Consider the following 16,177-nt stretch of genomic DNA (forward strand, 5'->3'; position numbering starts at 1 on the left):
ACCTGATCGTTAATTCCTCCGATTGATTGAAAAAATTTCATACAATAATCGCAATATCACGCATGATAAACTAGAATCCTAGCAAAAAATAAGTACATCATCGCTAACTAAAATCCACTATCGTGAACGGAGCGAAGATTTGGGATTCTGATTGTGAGTAGCGAAGCTGAAGCAACGAGTGAAAGAATTTCTCGGCGATCTAATTACAATTTAGGTTTAATTGGTTGTGGCCGCTGGTTCTCGGCTTTTCTCTCGACGCCGTGAGGCCTTGCAACAATGGAATCAGACTTTATAGAGAACCGTGAGACTGTTTCGAGTTTCAGAGCTTTGGTAGGTACGCGACGTTTGAATGAACGTGAACCTTATTCATTAGCGATGAATAGCAGATTTGAAATAAACGGTGACATGACATGTAGTAAAAAAATGTGAATTCTACAAGTAAAATCATAATCAACAAAAAACTGACTGCCATGAAATATCCGCCCTAATTATAAGCGTGAAAATTTACGTCCAAGAAAAATGACTCATCTCAAAAATGTAAAATGTTTCATAAACAACGCTTAACCAAAAAGCCAAAAGCACAAATTAGCAAAGTTTCACAGTTTTGAAAATTTCATTTCCATTTAAACGGAAGTGGAATTCTAGAATGGATTCAAACGTGGTCAACGTGATCTGGTGACAGCTGGTTGGATAGCAAACTATGAAAATGAAATTAATTTTCGTATATATACACGTACGTGTGTACATATTAACGATCAACGATACAGAATTACTCAACTCAGCGCTGATAGATAAACGATAGAGTAAATAACAATCGCAATATCAAATTACAATGAACAGGAATTTATTACTTTGTCGCTGTTGATGTTGTTGTTAGTGTTGTTTTTTTGTTGTTTTTTTCTCGATCAAGAAGAAAGAAGGAAACAGAAAAAACGACTTCGTTGCTATATCTACCTCCACTATATTTCTACGAGAAAAATTTTATGGAAAATAATCGAGTTTCTGCAAAGCGTTTAGCAGTGTATGAGCATGTCTAACACAGGATTCTGTGTATCCGAGGATCTAGCTGGCAGAGTCGTTAGTTCGCGCTATGCAGCCGGAAAAAGGTGAGGATTTTTTTTTTTTTTTTTTTTTTTTTTTTTCTTATTTCCAAGCCGTCTCTGTGCAAAAGCCCGCCGGGTTTTCAGAGCAGCTCGTGCGTCGAAACGACCCAAATCTTTGTTGCTAAAAGAGTTGTTAATGAAAAAGGAAAGGTATAAGAGAAAAGAAAGACTTCTGAAATTTTGAATTTTTTTAGGGTGAAACTCAGACAAAAGAAATCAAACATGGGCGAAACATCAAGGCTTTGATCGGTCCGAAACCCGATGCTTAAAGTTCCGGAAGTGCAAAGTTCAGAAAAGACGAAAATACCGAAAAAAAGAAAATTTTGAAATCTGAAACATCGAAATTTTGAGTGATCGAAGATTTTTAATTACGTGAATTTCTGGAATTAGGCGCTTTGGGAACTTTTCAATTTCGGAACTTCAATCTCAACCCAATTATGCTTGCACGGAGAGGAAGTGAAAAAGTTTCAAGTCTCGTTGTCAAGAATGCAGTTTTGTCTCAATCGGTAAAAAATTTTTTAGAGAAGTTGAGGCAAACTTTATTCTTGAACTGAATCATTAAAACCCGACTGTTTTCCTATAATTATTCGTTTACAGAATCGAATGAGTCACTTCGACGCTATTACCGCTTATTGATAAACATTGATTATATAAGAAATTTATCGATCTAGAATAATTAAAAAATTCAAAAATCTGAGCTGGTTCGCTTCGATGCAGTTATTTATTTTATGTTCCACGCTTTTTATTTCTTCTCTTTACTTTAATTCAACTAAAAATTAACTTTTTTCTGCTCTTTTACCATTTCCTCATTCCAATTCCCGCAAGAGCCTGCGACTGCGTATTTCTATGACGCCCTCACTCTCCAACTTGACTATACACCAACAGGAATACAGTTTATTTCAATTACACCCAACGAAGTGTCTTAGAAACTACGATTATACTTGATGTACGTTACTTTAAAGTTCAAGCAAAAACTGCGTGGTTGACTATCCGAAGGTGCTGTGTGAAAAATGGGTCTCGGCCTTGCGACAAAAATAAAAATTCTCAGCCAGCAATATTACTGTTAGTCAAAACAACCCTTAGCCAAGATTTAACGATTCAAAAATCAAGAGAGTTCCATAAAAGGGAATAAGTGCATAGATATATACTTTTATTTTGCACATAACACACTCTAAAAATCAATTTCACCGATCAAAATCCAAATTGAAACTCACTTTTGTATATAAATTTCGCAAAGAACAAAAAATCTCGTAGTTTTGGGTGACAGCAAAAAAATAATCGAACACGACTCGATTGAAACGGTAAAAACTAATAGATCATGACGTATTTTTATTTGAAACGTTGCATATATATCAAAAATTTCTTAAATTTCATTACGTAGTCTTAACAGCGGAAAAGTTTTTTGACGATTTATAGTTTCATAAAAAATATTTATCAATTTCAAGTGAAAATATTCGTTCATAGATCACTTATTATATAAAATATATATACTCTAATAACATAAATTGATATTGTATTGCGTTTTTGATGGTAGTAAAAAACAAAACCGATTGTGAGGAAAAACAATCAAGTCGATCGATTAATCTAGTTTGAAAAATGATAAATTATACTCGATAAATGGAGAAACAAATAAGAGATTTCATCGAAAATCGATTATTATTTGTTATTCTTAGACTTGGCACAGCGAGATCAGTTATCAAGTACCTACGCCTATCGGTTCGAGCGTCGAGGAGGAAAGTTTCTCGGGAAGTTTAGTCGTCGATAAATCACTCCTGAGCTTTCGCGAGGGCAATGCTTTATCGAATATCGTCGAATTCAGTTTTCTTTATAGAACAAAAATCGCTCGATTGTTTCAACGCGACGATCGAATTTTTCTCGACCCGATTAATTTTGGTGCGAAAAATTCTCACATCCAGCATCGCAATGGCGAATCCCTTGTCACACCGCTAATTTCCGAACGCCGCGTGATCACACGCGTGCAATTCAACAGCTTCCAGTTTAAATCAAATTTGACAGTCATTGGACTAAGAATTACCTCCAATTAAGGTGTCAGTCACACGTGATGCGACAATCCGTTAAGTCCACCCGCGTGGAAATAAAATCCGCAAGATTGATCGTCGATATCGCTTTTCCTGCTACGCACTGATTTTCGCCGTAGTTTCGTTCTCAGACAGTCTCACCCTTTTACATTATTATTTACTATCGACCAGCAGGCTAATTTCGAACTTGACATGCACAATTATCTTCAACAATTCCGATTTTATACCGAGATTGCAAACGCACAACAAGACCTGCTTCACATAAGCAGAAAAATTTGGCGGTTCAACGTTTTGGGTAAAAAAAAAGTTGTAGACCACCGACCTTTCCCTTTCAGAATAAAAAATCAGAATTTGGTTAATTCTAAACAGTCTGAGCGTTAAAAATTTCTTATAAAAACAATAAAAACGATAATCAGTGGTGAGCAATCCTGCTAACAATAATAACAATACCGTAACACCATCTCCAAAAGTGCACTCGCATCGCTATTTTCAGCGACGATGAAAAATACCTCGAGAAAAATGATCAGAGACGAGCTGCTTCATTTCGGAAGTTCATAATTTTTCTTAATCCTCACACAGGTGGTGGTACAGCAGTCATGAAAACTCGAAGATTAATCCCGGATAAGTTGAACCCATGCAACTGTCAATGCGCGATTCGAATATTAATAACCGTGCCGATTTGGAATTTGAGAAAAGAAGAAGAAGAAGAAAAAAAAACACAAAAAAATCAATTTCTCCGTACTTTCTCTAATCTTCAAATTTTTCTTTTCTCCCTCTCTCTCTCTCTCTATCTTTCCTTCTCGGCGTGTTTCCCGATAAAAATTCGAGGCCGATGAAAATCCGAGGTGCTTTCGACGTGGCGGCCAAGAGAATACTGAGCTCGTTCCTCGCGTTCGGCGAACCTGAGGTCTGCACCCACCCTCGAAACCGTCGCGCACAAACCCTCGCAACTGTTGCGCCCCCGCCCTCTGCTGATCTTAATGTTTTATAACCACCGCCGCCGCCTATACCGCGCTAATTAATGCTAACGATTTGGCAACGTACTCAAAACAGTTCCGGAAAACTGACTTCACCCTTCGCTTTTTCCCATCCCATTGACCCGATATTCTATCCCTTAGATGGGAGGGAAAATATTTTCGAACACGGAAAATTTTCTGTGTCGGATAAATTAATTATACTGAGTGGAGGCGATCGTTTCATCGTCATTCCGTTTCAACGTCTAGCCGAATTCCGGTGTCAATATAATCAGTTTTGATACTGGGTTGGGTATTTGGCTTTTTTCATGAAACTAAATATTTGTATCATCTTGTCAATATTACAATACATAATTCCATGCAATTTCCAAACATCTCTTCTAGCCAAATGATAAATTCTTCTTAACTACAGTCATGATTTTCATTCAAGAAAACTGAAGATCATTTGAAAAATCTCACAGAAATCGATAGCATGTAACGTGTGTGGATAAAATTCAATAGTCATTATGAAATAAGAACAGAACAAAAGTCGAGGTTCTTTGAAATAGGATGAGTATTTTACTCTCGAGAAGAAATCCTCTGAGAAGAGACTCCATTGAAATTTGAAAATCATTCAGAAGGCTTCTATGAAATTTTTCAATTTAACTTGACGAACAAAATGAACAAAAAATTTCAAGCTCCGTTGCGTTAACTGATCGGTTTTCTAAAAAACGCAGTCCTTAACCGAGCTCTGTAACTGGATTAAATTTACGAGGTTAAACTTACTGACGTTATCAAAACGGAACATTGTGAGAAAAAAATAGCTATTTTCCTTTATTCACAATGACTTCAAACGAACAAAGATTTTGAAACATGAGTAAGCTCTTTATTTTTTTTTGTTTTTTTTTTATCACAGTTTACTGAATTCCAAACAATTCCAAAATTGCGAAAAAAACTGGTTCCCTCGGCATGAATCGTTACGATAACGTTAACATATTAAAAATTATAAAATTTTCTGTACATTTCAATCCAGAAGTAAAAAAAAAGTCTCTCAAGTTCCGCCATTATTCCGTTCCCAACATAGATAAGCATAACACGCGATGTTTCCTTGTCACACATATTACAACATATTATAATATCATTCATCTTAAGGGGCCGTCAAAAATGTTTGAAAACTGCAAAGAGCAAAAATTATGTAGCTACTAACGTATCTCGATTCAACAAGATGCGATACTGAATAAATCATTCCGTCGTGGGGTTGAAGGACGGGGATCTATCGATCATTTTGCCTCCCGACTCGCCCGCATGAAAGAGTCGATTTGTCGCGCCCAGCTCGCGTCACTTTGCTTATTTAGGTGCAGCCCGTTTCTTGGCGATATCAATTGAGCGATATGCTGTCGCGCGGCATTTCCGCCCCCGTCGATTCTCCACATTCGTATTCCACTCGCGAGAATCTAAGATTTGACTTTTCTTTCCTGCCTACACGGGGACAAACGTAGTATAAAACCGAACGTCGCGTGTCGTTCTTGAACAGTCGTTCAAAAATGTTGCTCTACAAGGTTTTCCCTGTCCTATTCGTCACTCTGGTGCTAAAATTTGCACGTCCAGTTCTCTCCGATGACGAAATGGAAGCCGGAGAACGTCGACATTTTGAATTATCGCCGAAAGATGCAGTATCGATGAGTAAATGGGTGAGATATTTAGGGAAAAATTTACATTTTGCATTTTGAGTTTAACAGAAAAATAAGAGATCATTTTTTGAATTGAAAAAAGTACTCGCGTTGCGCTTTTTTTATACGTTCATTGTCAACTTTAGGACCGTTTGGAAAAAATTCAAAATCATTCTATGCATAGTTAATCACAATTTTTGACTGTACTTTATACTGTGGTATTAGTTTTTGGATTTTTTGATTCCTGATTATGATTAGTAGCTGGTATCGAAATATTGATGCAACCCGATGTGTGTGTCAAGAGAAAATGGTATTTTAAAGAAGATAAATTTTACGTACTTCAGAATAATGTTTATGAAATTATTGAATATTTTTTTAAAGTTAATCAAATTGATGGGCCTTTTTTGAAAATCTACTTCCAACTGTAATCCAAGTAATATTTTCACTTCTCCACCAGGCGAATTAAAAAATGCTTATAAAGTCAAGTTTCTGAAGTTCGGAACGTTCTTTGACCAAAAATTGAAATAACGTATGAATGAAAATTATAAATAATAATCCACAAACATCGAAAAATTTTGTAAAAACAATAAACGTGATATAATCCAGTTTACATTCATCCTCGCAATTGATCCTTCGCAACTTTCGACGTATCGTAAAATTTGAAAAATGATTAAACCCAAAGAATCCCTCGAAGATTATGAAATTTAAGAAAACCTCTGGAATTCCTCGAGAATTTACTCTCCTGTCAATCGTTATGATGTGAGAACCTTAGAACACTTGGGAACGCGTAAAGAATGCACCTAAAACTGGGACAATTATATCACCCGGTGGTAAGACGAGCACTTTCCACACCCTCGGTCATTCCACGTGGGCGTACCGACTAGAGTGATATCGATTAACCCACGAATTTCCCCTGCGTGTTAACAGGCCGGTGTAGATGACGCCAGGAACAGTTTCCCCGGCGATTTGATCGTCGGTTATCATCTGCCGGACGAGGTGCTCTACAGACGAGTCATCGAAATAAGAAATCCAACAAACGAGCTAAAAACTGGGATAATTACGTTCTCGGTGCCAAGAGGTGGATAGAAAATTTGTTTTTTAGCATCAACTACGCAATCGATTTAATATTTTGACTAATTTTTTGAAATTTGTAGATAAAATTTTTTTAAAATCTTAAATTCAAATTCTTCACATAGTGAAATAAGAAGTGTAACGAAACAAAGACATGACATGACAGAGCAGACATTGAAAAAGTGAAACTAAGGCTGATCGAGTTTATTGTAATTAAAAAAAAAAGCCACAACCGTCTAACTAATCTAACAAAACTTTATTCCAACAACTCGTCCAAGTGAACATTTTCTAAATACAACGAACTTCGTTCTTTTTCTTTTGGAAAATTACTTCCAAGTTGAAATTGACGTGAGGAGGAAGTGGAATCAGGCATCATATCTGAGACTAGGACCATCTAGGTGTGACACGTTTTACATTACAGGGCAGTTCCACTACGTGAGCGCGATCAACCGAGCCGGAAGCGTGGGCGTGATGTGCGAGGAGCCCTACACAATTGGCAATCCGGAAACGGGTTTCAGAGTCAGGTCGCAACCCAATAGTCAGGTGGTCCTGGACTGCACCTTCGCAGCTCATTGATTTCTACATTTCTCGTTTTCATTGTCATCGGAAAAGCTTTAATTGACTATTCTATTTAATGATTACACATATATGGGTGAAAGTATATACTGATGTAGATTAAAAAGATGATAATAAGACGATAAACAAAATGTATAGAGTGAATTAAATAGGGGAGGGTGGGGCAAAGTGGGCACCTTAAAACTTTTGATATTTCAAAAAATTTGGAGGCAAAGTGGGCCGCTGAAATTTTTTAAATAACAAAGTATAAATTTGATCACCTCAACTTTTTGTTAAACATGAATTATTCTGAAATAATTTGCTCAAGTAATTGCATAGCTCATAACGCGAAACGTTTGAAATTGTGCTTGACTCTCAACTCTTCAACGCCGAATAATTTTCTGAACTTGAATTTATGATTACTTTTTCTCGAGAAAGCTAGATAATAATTTAACATAATTGTTCACATCAAAATTAAACATTTTATTCTGATTTTGGGCATTATTTTCTTAAGGGGCCCACTTTGCCCCACCCTCACCTACGAAGCATCATTTAAGGTAGTTTTTTTGTCGATCCAAAGACTTTAGCTGAAATTCAGACGTGGACTGACTGTCAATAGTAATTAAGTGAAACCCCTCGTTGAATATGAACCCAGATTACTGGCCAGAAATACAAAAACGGGGGGTTTTTGAAAATTGTGTTTTCAACAGAAATGTTGTTACAATCATTTCACAAAATCTATAGACCTTGGAAAAAAAACTAGATAATGGTTTTTGGGATAATTATCCTTCAAACGATATGTTGAAAAGTAGACGTTGCCGACCGTTTCGAAAAGATTTTTAATGATAAGCACGGCGGTATATAGGTTCAAAATGTCGCGTCCAGGATCCAATAATATGGCGGGAAATTTGAATATCGTGAAGCCTATTTTCACATATGCTGAATAGATTTATAACTCATAATAAAAAAATTAAGAACAAAACGTTCATTTTTGATTACAAGAAATCTATTGTCTGTTGAGATGTATGAAAATAATAGAACTACAGACTCACTATTAATTGCATCTGATAACAACCTTAGTCAAATTGAAACTATGGTCAAAACTTTATAAATAAAATCGTAATAATTTATATCATTAAAAACATTCATGAATTTTATTTTCATGCATTTTTCCACCAACTTCAATTCAAATTATATGTACACTTTTCTAAAACGATATTTTCTTGACTCCAGAGTCAGTAAAGAACCATTCACCTTAATTGTCACTAATTCTGTCACGTGAATCTTGAAGAATCCATCAGGCGCAAAAATAAGGAAGAAAGAGGAGAAGACAAAAAAGAAAAAGATTCAAGATTCATTAGAGAGAAAGCGATGCCTCTTATAGTGAACTTGCAGTATTATTTTGCGCGCAGTAATTTCCATGATATTCATATGAATTCGAAGCCCGAAACCCTGGCGTCGATAATTACAAGACGTAGATATAGAAGCAGCAGCTCGAGCACTTTCTTGTTCCGAAGTTCTTTCGTTAATTGCAACGGTATGAACTTAATTAATTATCGCTACATGGCCAGGCTCCAGCAGCCTGTATTTTAACGCCGGAAGTATGGAAAAGTTCATTAAAGTTTACGCTCATAACACTTGCGCTAATACTTTTCACAGACTGCTTATAAAATTCGAACCAATGCTTAACTCCCAAGTTTTCCGATTCCCTGATCAAGGAAGCAACTTTTTTCTCGCCGTATTTTGCAAATCAACTGTATTTACTTTCGCGAAGATTATCTTACACAGTTTTTCACTACACTGTAACTAATTTCTTCCGTCGTATTTTATATTTTCTGCAACTTTTTTATTACCTTAACTTCTCGTCGTGTGAGAAAATATTTCTTTCTAAATTCAGAGATTAAAAAATTTAGATTTCAATTTCTTGTAGGAACAAGAAAATTCTTGCAAATTCGGTCTCGTTACAATAACGGTTCGCACATTGACGAAAATAATAGAAAATGTGGTAAAATTGATTTTCATGTTTAATTTACAACATTAAATTTGTTCGTTTAGTTTACCAAACTTTCTTTAATTCAATAAGGCCTTGACATTAATATTTTATTGCACTGACAATGAGCATCAATTTGTCACAAAATTTTCAAAAAAAATACACAGTCTGAGTTACTATTACGAAATATATCGTTTAATTTAAAACATAAAACTTACTGTATTTTTTCGCTACAAGTACAAAACTCACTTTCAAAAGCTTGTGGTGAGAAAAAAAAAAAAAAAAAAACGAAAATAAACATTCTTAATTACCGTTTAATCACCGAAACCAGAAAATTTCTTTCAATACAAGGCAAAATACTTACAATAATTGAAGTAATTTTGACATCGGTTTAGCTCGATTGATGAAAACTTTAGAACATTTGAAATTTACAACTTTTAATAACAGTTTGTCAGAAGCAAGTGTCGCAATTAATCGTCAGCTGAGAGATGCCTCAGCGCAATATCCACCTTAGCTAGGGTATGTATACTATATATACTGATGTTCGACTTAACGCGGGAGGATCTTCAGCTCTGCAGCAGGCAGTGTTAATTAGACGGGTGTGAATAATGCGTGACGACAGTAAATACAACGAGCCAGAACTGCGAGGGTGGAAACTCTGCGAGAAAAGACGTCGTGACAGAGGCTAGGCCGGATTTCGAGAAGGCATTGGACAGAAAGCATGCTATAGCGGAAACCCTCGACGTCGGGAACGCATTTTCGAGGGACTGCTTTCGCGGCTTATTAGCGAAGTAAGCACCTCGCGAACTATCATCAAGACGGCTAGTGTCTCCCGTATATCTGATTCATCTTCTCGACGTGATAACGTATCCCTCCACCCCCCCCCCCCCCTCCCGCCCCCACCGGTCTCAAAACCAGACGGCAAAAGACAGTCGTAACCAGCGATATTAAATACGGCAGTAATTCTGCTCCAGTCTTTGAAATTTCCAACCAATTTTCAATGAATCGTACTTATTTCAAACGTTGAGCATTGAAACGTTGAGCGTGGAAAGAAATGATGTCACGTGTGTAAATTTTTCATTTTGAACTATACTTGGAGTTTGTTTTAGAAAACTCTATCATTATTTACGAAATGATAAATTAAGTAAAAGCTTACGATATTCATATTTAGACGTGTATTTTTCTTCTGAAACTTCACCTTGAATTCCAATCTGACAAAATTCTTTCACGGAATAGAAAAAAGAAACTATAATTTAAATCGCGCAGTTCTAAAAACACTATAAACAGGGGTGGGGGTAAAATTCCGAATTTCAAAAGTTCCGACCGCGCCAAATTTCGAATTTTATGGTACCGAAACTTCAGTAAAGAAATCAAACTTTTACGAAATATCAAAGTTTCGAACGGTCCGAAAGCCGAACTTCAAAGTTCCAAAAGAGGAAATTTGAAACTTTAACCCCATCTTTTCAAAGACAATTTGTTCTTCCTGTACAAAGAAAAAAATCCCTTATTATTATTACTTATCCGACATTACATGTTACATTTATTGCAGATTATATAGGTCTGTATATAGAACATATATAGCGAAAATTTGCCATGAAAATTAAGCAACGATCACATTGAAAGTGCTTTTTTTGTTACGAATCAGGATTTACTAGCAGTGAATAATTAATGAACGTTATCAATTATATCGATAATAAGAAACTGAGAGTCGCCGTTTTCACTGATCCCGTAATTACGAACAAGCTCGCTATATTCCAAAGCACGCTTGGCATTCCTCGTCATTGTGAACGCCACAAAGCTGGTCTCCTAATTCCCTGGAATCTGGCAAATCACCGGCGAGAAATAAAGCATTGAATTCTACAATTTTCAATTGTTCGTTTGTTTCATTATTTTTCTATTCGTTCAGTTTTCAGGTCGAATTCTTATACCCTGAGGATTTTTTTCGCGGAAGAAACAAGTAACCCTGATTGGAAGGCCAAGTTTATCCCTCAACTTCGAGAATAACGCAACTTTTGTCATCGCTCGAGGACCTTAAACCAGACATTGATTTTCACGGTAATTGTATTACTTTCAGAAATTATAATCCAGGTATGATATAAGGCAAAAAAGTCAATTTTCCAACGAAATTGAATCTAATTTAAAATAGTAAAATACCGTAAATGGCAGTATAAATATGCAGCAATGGTGTCTCACTTTTACCGGTAATTCGAAACAGAAAAATAATTTTTATCGAGTGAGTATTTAAATCGTTGGAAAAAATGAAACGCAAAGCAAAAAACGGCCGAACAATTCATGTATACGATTCACGTTTCAAATTACAATCCACGTATCTCGTTAACTGAACCATTGTTCCATGCTCAATTCACAATTGTAAAAATTTGTAAAACTGAAATCCCTCGAGATTAAGGATATCTATAAACCCATTGGATACCTCTTCGTATGCTTATGAATATCGACTACAGTATGACGTCTACCTTCATTCTACTCTCCTGATCTGTTGCTCCTTCTCTTTTGTGGCAAGTGAGATAAATAAGCTTCGATTTTACTTGCGTATAACGCTTTTCGAATATTTTCCTATACTACGTAAATCTTCATCATGTATATTATATTCGAGTATAAAAAAAGTAAAAGCTGTACTTCAAGTTCGATAAACTTATTTCAAGAGCAGAAAAAAAGCATCAATTCAAACATGAATCTTGAAGTTTTTGAGCTTCAAATTTAGTTCATTTTCTTATTAGTATATTTGGGAAAAAATTAAGAAGATTTACTATAAAATTAGTCTTACAAACGTACATTTTCACGCAAAATTTTCATGTGAGCAAAAAATTTCTCCCCTGCGTTTCCACCAGTGATAAAATTATCCGTGAAAAGTAAGTCGGAGGGTGTGAAAAGGGAAGCCTGAGATTCTATTGTCGTAAAAAACACGGGCATAAAAGATGCAATGAATATTTGCGCAGTCATTTTCTGCAAAATGCTATCGGCTTCGATGTCAGCGTAACCAGGGCCAACCCAGAAAGCTTGATAACCATGTTAGGAGTCAATTTCTGAGCCAAGAATAAAGCGACGCCTCTGAACACGTCTCATCCTTTAATCTTTCCCGACTACAGGCTTATCCGCTTCCAGACTCCTCGCCGCGATCAAACGACGTATTATACAATATTGGCACTGACTATCTCGTCTAACGAACCATGCCTGATCAAAGCTTGTGAAATTGAGTCAGTTTCGAGCAACTGTAGCGGATGTATTCAATGTCTAAATACGATTCCTGATAATATTATACGAAAAAGAATAATGCTATTGGTATAAAACCATGGACTTTACTGAAAGAGAAAGTCAAATAATCACTACCATAATCATTTTATTTTCATTCCTTTCTTCTAGATCATTATAGAATTTTGAGAAAAGGAAAAACAACAACAACTATCTTGAAAGTGTAAAATTTTGTCAAAACGAAAATGTTAAAAATTACACGCTTGCAGGATAAAATAATAAAAAACAGTCTCAAGATTTGAATATTTACTTACTTAAAAAACCCAAGTGTTTTTATAAAATATGATAAAATGGAATAGAAATTTAAATTTCTATAATGTTCCCAAAATTTGTACCATAAATAAATTTATGCTTGAAAAGTGAAAAACAAATTACCTGATCTTTGTTGTTTAAAATTACACACTCACCAATAATTCTTAATGTTTCAACGTTTTCTTTGCAGCGCGCAGTGTCGAATAAATCATTTCAGTAAGGTTCTTTCATTTCAATTCATGTTACCCAAAAAATTGCTTCCAAGGTTTTGAAAGGTAAAAACTTCCTGTATGTTCTTCAACCGTTGTTAAATCTATTTCCAATAAATTCACCGAGGGAGAAATTAACTTTTAACCAATATCTACAGCAAGTGCCCTGCCTGTATTTCAGTAGCGGCATTGTATTCAAATTTTTGCCGTTTATTCACGCTTCGATTTATGGAGGGATATACATACATACATGTATATATGTATATATAAATGTATATGACGGAATATCCGATACCCTGCGCCATAAAACCTTTTGTGAAAATTCGTGCCCCGAGCTAAAACCGTCGACAACTCAATTTCCCCACCCAGAATCCGGACTCGAAGACACGAGCAAAGTATTACTCCAGTCGAAATAGATCTGAATAAAAAATATTCCGAATATGGCTGGATTTTTGTGTCTAAGAATTTTCAACTTTCAAGAACTGAAATCTGAAGTCATTTTTGAGCTGGATAGCCAGTGTTTCGAAAAAACGGCAAAACTTGACGGTTCTTGCAGTTTCCTCAAGAACTGCCATCGATAGATGAAAAATTACTTGACCACCGTGTAGAGCGGAAAATTCTACACCGACTTATGTCCTCGTAAATCGGATTGAGATATTAAGAAAAAAGAAATTATTTCACCAAAATTTCCCAGACGCCATCGATGAGTAAAATATCTTTTTCTTAATTTGTTAATCTGACTCCGTTTCCTTCACATGAGAACATAATTCGATGTAGAATCTTCCGCTCTACGCGATGGTCAAGTTATTTTATATCTATCGACAGCAATTTCTGAGTAAAACGTAAAAAACGACTTCAAATTTCACTTCTTGATTCTCGATAACCCTTAAAAACATAAAAATGCAGCCGTGTTCCAAATATTTTTAATTCAGACCTACTTTGACCGAACACTTTCAAAATATCTACAGACAATTACATAAGCTACGTACACCTAAGCGGCGGGAAAATTGGAGGGCGATACAATCCATCATCCCGTTATAACCGCGGACTGACAAACCATCAGAAGCAGCTGTGGTCAGCTGCATAATTCCGCAGATTGCATCTGCGAATGACCGACATTCGAGTAATACTATCTTCTCCAGATGTTCGAAGTCACAGCATCTTCTAGGCCCAAGTTTTTTTTTTTTTTTATATATATTTTGTTTTGTCCCTTGAATCAGGAGAACGGAATTTGCCAAGAATTTCGGCCTAAGACCGTGAACGATGGAATTTGCGAAAGACCTTAGTTAGCGGTCTGGACAGTGACATAGCTGATGGGCTCGGTACCCAAGGTTTGAACCACGACCGCGAAGTGTTCAACAAACTTCCAGACGTGATTAGGTTAAACCGATACTCAAAGAGACTCGAATAAAGTTGCTGTTTTGAAAAAAGGAGCCTTAATTTTTAGAGATGTTCGATCATCAAATTTTTCTTAGCCAACTATTCGGAAAGCTTCGATCGCTGAAAGTTTAGTTCAATTGACGAATCAACGACGAACATTTTTGGTAAAGATTCGGTAATGAATTTAAGCTAAATGAAGTTTTTAAAGATTTATAATTAGAATCAATGAGTTGAGCTTTGGGAAAGCATCAGAATTGATTGGAAAGAATTGAAAATTACTTTATAACCTGCGACTTCATCGGAAATACAAATCCAATAAAATCGAATTCATTATCTGTGTAAATCAATTTTGGTGAATCGAAGTTCCTTGCCTGATTCCTGAGCGACTGTATGGCCGTTTTTCGAAAAACCAAATCACCACGACAAAGCACAATTTCAAAAGCCGTCTTCACTGCACTCGAACAACAGAGTGGCCACAAATTTTTGGGAAGAAAATCGCATAACATTCGTAGATATTCCAAAACCTCAAACTCAGTCTTCCCTGAAATTTCTCCAGTTCTAGTAAGTCACTAAAACCTAAATCGTTCATCTTATTGACTCTATATTCGTTTGAAATTCGATTCAAATTGAAGAAAAATACACAAAAAGTAAACTTGTTACCTCAAAAAATAATTTCCAATTCCCATGATAGAAAACTGATATTTTCAAAATCAACTAATAATTCCAGGTTTTCTACAACCCTTTTTAAATACCCTGAGATTTCCAAGTTTTCCAGGTTTTCCAGGCATGTAGAACCCTGAACAATTAATGAACCATGATGGGAATTGACCTCAGGTCTCTACGCATGGAACAATTAGCTGTACTTTACGTCATTGAGGATGACCAGCAGCGGTGAGTTGAGTGCAGGCGAGGCGAGTTGATGGTCAGGAAGGCAGACTTTGGAGGGTTGTCGGAGGCAGGCGTGAAACTCCAGATGCTGATTGATCGATTAGGGCTGATGGAGCGTCGACTCGTCTTCATCCCTGCAAGGGGTAGCGTCAGAGTGTTCGTGTACCCACACGTTCATCTAGGTTGTTAAAACTTTGGAATATTTCAGCGCGTTATTATTTGCGCTTGAACAAGTCGCAAATTGATGGAACAAGCCTGGCGTTTTCGAGCTCAAATTCTTCCATGATTTCATCCCCGAGTTTTCCCTGTCCAAACTAACCAGCAACGTTCACCCCTCGCAAAAGACGCATCATCGCGTTAATTGCACAGCGAAGTAATACAAAATTTCTTCCTAAACCACTTACAATTTGGAATCACGTGTATCTGCCCTCTCAAGACAGACGCCCAGAGTTCAGAATGTAACTGTCCAAGTATATAATGTCGTTAAAAAACAATTTTTCAACGAACTTCTTAGTCGGCGAAAATCAGCGACCAGCAACTGGATCGTACTCGAATATCCTTAAAGTTCAGTGAATACTGTACGTTCTCAACTCCGGATGACGAGGTAGTTCGTGAATTCATGAATTACAGATTTAATCTTGAAAATTTTTCTCTCTTGGTGAAATTATTCAGCTCGGCTGCCACCTGCACTCACTTCAATTCGTTTCTTTTCCCAGACGTACTCGCGGTTCGTATATTACTTAGGCTTTGTGAACAGAAGACCAACGTTCTTAACCGAAAAATACTTCTCTTTACAT

General features: G+C 36.3%; 2 protein-coding genes across 4 annotated transcripts in view; one reads left to right on the forward strand and one right to left on the reverse strand.

Moving 5' to 3' along the window:
* LOC124410409 overlaps positions 1-16,177 on the reverse strand; it is a 110,561-nt gene that overhangs the window by 85,191 nt on the left and 9,193 nt on the right. For 2 of the 3 annotated variants that reach the window (XM_046888772.1, XM_046888757.1), the window contains exon 1: positions 3,652-3,781. The exons of the other annotated variant lie outside the window; for it this stretch is intronic. The gene's annotated coding sequence lies outside the window, so the exon portion shown is untranslated. Of the gene's footprint in view, positions 1-3,651; positions 3,782-16,177 lie in introns of those variants that run through there. 3 annotated transcript variants of the gene reach the window in all.
* LOC124410447 lies at positions 5,640-7,440 on the forward strand. Its single transcript, XM_046888830.1, has 3 exons — positions 5,640-5,786; positions 6,693-6,843; positions 7,258-7,440. The coding sequence occupies exons 1-3, from the start codon at positions 5,640-5,642 to the stop codon at positions 7,410-7,412; spliced, it is 453 nt and encodes a 150-aa protein (XP_046744786.1). The 3' UTR covers positions 7,413-7,440.

This window comes from Diprion similis, chromosome 1 (assembly GCF_021155765.1).
Source record: "Diprion similis isolate iyDipSimi1 chromosome 1, iyDipSimi1.1, whole genome shotgun sequence".
In the NCBI taxonomy this organism is placed as follows: domain Eukaryota; kingdom Metazoa; phylum Arthropoda; class Insecta; order Hymenoptera; family Diprionidae; genus Diprion; species Diprion similis.